General features: G+C 48.8%; 1 protein-coding gene across 1 annotated transcript in view; it reads right to left on the minus strand.

Moving 5' to 3' along the window:
- Nucleotides 1–4,116, minus strand: part of Marchf6 (membrane associated ring-CH-type finger 6) — a 68,235-nt gene extending 64,119 nt beyond the window's left edge. The window contains exon 1 of the mRNA XM_090332131.1: nt 3,859–4,116. Within this exon, the coding sequence (XP_090188257.1) occupies nt 3,859–3,877 (19 nt within the window). The 5' untranslated portion in view covers nt 3,878–4,116. The remainder of the gene's footprint in view (nt 1–3,858) is intronic.
- Between the last annotated feature and the right edge of the window lie 2,252 nt (nt 4,117–6,368).

Genomic DNA, 6,368 nt, shown 5'->3' on the forward strand with positions numbered 1-6,368 from the left:
AACTACTTTAAGCTTTTGCCCCAATGGATAAAGAATGTGATCAACTGCAATACACTGTAACTTCGTATTTTTCAAATGAGTAATTTTCTATATGCAAAAAAAGATGTACAATTGCCTGCATATCCTATAAAAATTACTTATTTTATATTCTGTTCTGCTGATGTAAGGAACAATTTAGCAAAACAGAAATAACAATTTTGTGTATCACTGAGACAAAGTGTAAGCACTCAATTATAGCAAAAAGTTTAAAAACTTTATGATAGCTTCACAGATCAGTTCTTGTTCTCAACATCTAATCTGAAAGTACTCTTCCTTTAAGAAAAAATTTAAGTGGCCGGGAGTTTGGCCTAGTGATTAAAGTGCTTGCCTAGCATGCATGAAGACCCGGGTTCGATTCCTCGGTACCACATACATAGATAAAAGCCAGAAGTGGTGCTGAGGCTCAAGTGGTAGAGCTCTAGCCTTGAGAAAGTCCAAGGACAGTGCTCAGGCCCTGAGCTCAAGCCCAGGACTGGCAAAAAAGAAAAAATTTAAAAATGACCTTAAGGACAGACTTTTCTCTAAGACTGAAAAAAAAAAATCTCAGCGCTGTGAATGATCAAATTCTTTATAAAATAATTACTATTATAAGGTGTCCACCAGTCTGGAGGAATTTACCCAGTTACAAAATTATAAAATTAATTTTTACATAAAATGTAATCTGATATACTAATCATTTGAGGGTTTTTTTGCCCTACGTTAAGGACAAAAATTAGGGGAAATGATGGAGGGGGTGATCAAGACTCATTGTACTCATAAACTGACATGTTGAATTAAGAACCCTCTGTACAACTACTTGAAAAATAAAATTTTGAAAGCAGGAAAAATTATGGAATTCAGTAGTCTACAAATAAAAACATCTGAGCATAACATTATCCTATGTGCTACTACTAATTTTGGGGGTGTGAGGAGCTATGTGTTCTCGGGCTTGATCTCAGGGTGTGGGTGCTGTCCTTAAGATTCTTTTTCTGATGGCTAGCAATCTACCGCTACAGCCACAGCACCACTTCTAACTTTTCCTGAGTAGTTTATTGAAGTTAAGAGTCTCCTGGACTTTCCTGCCAGGGCTGGCTTGGAACTGATCCTCACATCTCATCCTCCTGAGTAACCAGGATTACAGACATGAGCCACCAGCACCTGGTAAGTTTACACTTCTTAATTTTTTCTTTTTTTGGTAGGTTGTGGGGCTTGAACTCTGGGCCTGGGCACTGTCCCTGAGCTCTTCAGCTCAAGGCTACTGCCCTACCCCTTCAGCCACAGCACCACTTCTGGTATTCTGGTGATTTATTGGGGATAAGTGTCTCACAGACTTCAGTGCCTGGGCTGGCTTTGAACCGATCCTCAGATCTCAGTCTCCTCAGTAGCAAGGATTACAGGTGCGAGCTACCACACCCAGCTTATAAATTTTTTATTGTGAAATCCTGCTTTTCCTTCCAGTGCCACTTAAGTTATAAGTCTCAAGGGCTGGTAACATAGCTTAGTGGTAGCTCGCCTAGCATGGGTTCAATTCCTCAGAACCACATACACAGAAAAAGTCAAAAATGGCGCTGTGGCTCAAGTAGCCTTGAGCAAAAAGTGTCCAAGGACAGTGAGTGCCCAGACCCTGAGTTCAAGCCCCAGGACTGGTGGGGGAGGAGGGGATTTGAAGACTTCCAACTGGAATTTTACAAAATTGAAATTTTACAAAATCAGGCATGAGAAGTACTAAAATTCACTTTCATGTCATAACCAACCAAAATAAATGCAAAAATGAGGTTTTTATGAACTTTTATTAGTGATTCACTTATAAAAAGAGTATAGAAACAAGTTATCTCTATTCTAGACACCCGGATTCCACTTCCAAATATCTATGTATGAGATCTGACATTAGTCTGAAGCTTATCCTTTCCATTTACTGCCTATGTGACTCAGAGCAAATTACTTATCCAAACCTTCCCTCTTCTCACCTGTGAGTGAGGATAGTGCCTACCTAAAAATGCTGACAGAATTAAAGAGATGTCTACAAAGCATGTAGTTCACAAAATACCATACACTGACTCTTCAATACTGATATAGTACAGTATTCAAGACAGTACCTTTACTCTACAAGTATACCGCTCATTTCATAATACCCACAGACATTCTAAGTTTCTGAATTACCAGACCATAAGGATAAGCCAAGTGCCCAAATCAAATGCGCTAGTATATTTGTTCATCAAAACCTAGCTGGGCACCAGTAGTTTATGCCCGTAATCAAAGCAGCTCAGGATGCTGAAATGTCAAACACAGCAATTTGAACACAGGTTGGGCAGAAAAGTCCCTGAGCCACCATCTCCAAAATGACAAGCAAAAAGCTGGATTAGAGGCATGGTTCAAGTGGCAAGAGTGCCAGCCTAGCTCCAGGACCTGAGTTCAAACTTAAGAACCTGCCAAGGAGAGGGAAAAGAGAAAGGGAAGAGGAAAGAGAGGAGAGGAAGGGAGACAGAGGAAGGTAAAGGGGGTGGAGGGGACTAGAATCCAAACTAGATGTGGTAGTGCACTTGAAATTACAGCCTGCTGGAGATGGAGACAAGGGAGGAGAGTTCCAAGCCAGCCAGAAGAAGGAAAGGGGGAGGAGGGTGATAAGCAGCAAAAGCATGTGTGGAGATGGAAATTTAGGGGCAAGGTCCACCTTTCAGGAAGATCAGGGTTTCCCAGCCCCCAACAGTTCCCCATTACTATTTTTTCAAAGGATTCTGAAGGGGCAAGTAAGTAGTACCTCGATGCATGATGAAAGAACAACTATTCTCAACCAAAAACTCCTAAGTTCAAATCTTGTCTCCAACTACCTACGCGAACTTTGGACAGGCTGCTAAGCCAACATTTTCCACATTTGTAAAAGACATTAGACCTACTTACTTCACAAGGCTGTCATGAAGAAGAAAGGGGAATGTGTGTACACTTCGGAAACTATCAAATGCCATATGCCGTCTACACGGTGAGGTTTCTTTTTTATTAGGAAAAGACTTTCAAAACGAGGAATCATGTGGAATCAACCCATTACATGAATCAGCAAGCTTTATGTGACTATTAGACTCCACGACAAGTGCTCAAGGATTCCTTTATCCAGTACGAATCATCCAAATCTCACTCCGTAAACACTGCAAAGGCCTATATCTCCAGGAAAAATTAAAAAAAAAAAAAAAAAGAAAAGAAAGGTACCAACGCGTAAAACCATCTGCACCAGACGGGGCTCTACAAGAACCCACGAGACGTCTACACCCAGCCTTCGGTGCATCAGGGTCAGCTAAACGCAACATCACCACGTCTCCAAATCCACGCAGCAGCCCCAGCAAGTTGGCATGATTCAAAGGCAATCCGAGGCCACAGCGGGCCCGGCGGGGCGCCCCGGGCCGGGCCCCTCCCCCAGCCCCCCGGGGCGTCCGCTGCGGTCCGGGGCCCACGCCGAGGCCGGCCGAGGGCCCTCCCGAGGCGGGGGTCACCGCGGTCCCCGGGGCCGGCCGGCTCCTGGCGCGCCACTGGTCCACCAAGTTTCAAAGTCAACAAACAAGTTCGCACAAGCAACCGGGGGCGCCAGGCCGCGGGGGCCGGAGACCCCGGCCGGGCAGCCGGGGGTCGCCCCCTCCGCCGGGCTCCCGGCCCCTCGCCGTCGCCGCTGGCGGGGCTGCCCGGGGGTCGCCGCCGTCCGCCCCCCCTCCTCCCCACCACCCGCGCCGCCCGGGCGAGCAAACGGCCGCAGCTTCCCCGCCGCCCGCCTCGAGCGGCGCAGGCCCCGCGCAGGCCCAGCCCGAATCGCAGCGCCGGGGCCCAGGCGCGGGCGCCACGGTGCCGTCGACTTACCTTCCTCCGCGGTGTCCATCTTGTCTGGGGGGGGAGGGGGGCGGCGGTGACGCAGCCGCGAGACGCCCGCGGCCCGGCCCGAACCTTCCGGCCCGGCGGGAAAGAAGGGAGGGGGAGCGGGGCGGAGGGAGCGGGAATGGCCCCAGCAGGTGCGTGCGCCCCCCAGGCACGGGTGAGGAAGCCGAGGCCGAAGCCTAGGGGAGAGGGTGAGGGAGCCGGGGATGACGGAGTGCGAGCGGCGGGGGAAGGGGCTGGGCGCGCGGCCCAGAGGCGAGGCCTGGGCGGGGCGGCGCTGCGGAAGGGGCGGGGCCGGCGGCGCACGCGTCATTTCCGGCGCGCGCGCGCATGCGCACTGGAGCGGCCAGCAGTGAGTGGTGTAGTCCGTGAGGCAGGTGCCGAGTGGTGAAGGATTCGCAGCGGGGACGGGAGCGGGGCGGGGTGGGGGGGGGCGGAGAGGGAGGTTTGGAGCCCAGGCTGGCGTCGCGCGTCGATGCTACGTGATCTTCGGGGACAAAAGAAGCGAGAAGCGCGGCGCTCGCTCCCGCCGCTGGCCAGCCGGGCCCCGCCCTCCGGGGCGCCGGGACCCGGGAGGCCGCCGCCGCCGCCGCCGCGCACCCCGGAATCCTGAGGCTCCCGGAACTAGCGTGGTGCTGTGCGCACGGGCCGGGTGTGCAAGCGCTGAGCAAGCACGGTAACATCCCTGAATACAGAGAGGCCGGAAAAGAAAAAAAAAAAAGAAACGGGTGATGAGAAGACAACCCCTAGCCAGCGTCCTCGGGCGTTTTCTCAAATGAAGAAATACCAGGGAGGAGAGAGAGGGGACTGGAAATAGGGGTGCATGGATTTTGTTCCATTCGATGCCTATACGGCAATATCACCGTGAGCGCGGAGGCCTGAATCTGAGCGGTCGAGTGCCTGCTTAGAAACAGATCCCTGAGTTCAAATTCTAGCTGAGGAAAAGAAAACACACACACACACAATGAAAGCCAACTTATTACAGATCTGTGTAATGCAAAATGTCAAGTTGAATATACGTAAGGAACAGTACACATTACAGGTGTCGGATCAGAAGCCAGGAAGGGTTTGCAATCTGTGTTGTAACATGACTCGGCAAGACTGAAAAGAGATTCCAGAATACTAGTATTGAATTGGGGAAGACCTGTTTTTGATCCCTATCAGTATGAGTATTATAAAATGAAAACAATGAACTAGAGCTCTTCAAAAAGACAGCAGTCCTTGGTAATGTCACTGATTTGACAGTCATATTAATCAAGGCAAACTCATCGCCACAGTAACAAGTACCCACTAGTTTTGAAGGGTCACTTTGAGAGTTGAGCATTCAGTTCTGTAAAGATGTTTATACTATCTCCGAAGAAGTTAAAAATGGTGGTTGCCGGGGCCAGCCGAAAGCGAACCAGGGTTCGCAGATTGGGATTCCTGAAATAGGGGGCAGGGACTAGGAAAAAATAGAAGAGAGACAAACAGATGGGGTTCAGGAGGGCTACAGTCCAAATCAGGAGCCACAGCTTAAGAAGCCTGTAGCCCAAGACTGCAGCCCAGTTTATTTCCAGTTCTGACCTTAAATACACTTCTTTAAACTAGGGAACTGCCAGAGGCTACATTTGTACAAACAGTATCAAGTCTCAAATAGGTTGAATGAGAAGCTATCAAGTCCCAAACAGGTTAAATGAGAAGCTATTGACCCAGCCCAAAATCATAAGCGCTTACTTCCTTGTGGATTCAATTGTGTGGGTCCAAGGTCACTGACCCCACAGTCGGTCCCCAACAGATGGTGACTTTTCCACAACCCCATCCTCCCCACCCAGCCCCAACTGAGAATTCACACGTGTGAAGGCTGTCCTAGAACACTTTTCTAAAAATCACTGATCCCATCAGATATACCATAAGAGGGAAACATTCTGGGAGACATTTGCTGAAGAACTGAATATACTAAAGATAGATATGTGACTGTCCTGGAAGTAGACAAAAGGTAATGCCTGGAGGTGTATTGTGGGAAGAGGGAGAGAAAGAGAATGTGTCCTGTGGTTACTGGTGACTCTCAAAAAAATAAATAAATAAAAGGCCTGAGTTTGGCCCCCAACCACATTCTCCGCTCCTGAGAATCAAGACAGAACTACTTGCTTTTGAACCAGTTCCACTGCACCACCACTTACCATTAGGGCCCCACCAGAACTGAGCCTGTAGGTAGGTACCAAGTGTCCTGATACCTCCAAACCTCTGAGCTAAATAACTATAATCCCAGCTTCTCAAGAGATCCAGATGGCACCAGTACCAAGACAGCCCATGTTAAAACAAAACAAAATAAAAAAGTTAGACCCAGTTTCATCAAGCAAGTCAGACATGGTGGAATTTCCTTGAAATCTCAAGGATACAGGAGGCATGGGTAGGATGGTTGCAGTTTGATGCTAAGGCTATGGCTCAAGTATTAGACTACCTACTGGAGTGGCAAGCATGAAATCCTAAATTCAGACTACAGTACTTCTGAAGAC

Source organism: Megascapheus bottae, chromosome 4 (assembly GCF_031878675.1).
Source record: "Megascapheus bottae isolate mThoBot1 chromosome 4, mThoBot2.hap1, whole genome shotgun sequence".
NCBI lineage: Eukaryota > Metazoa > Chordata > Mammalia > Rodentia > Geomyidae > Megascapheus > Megascapheus bottae.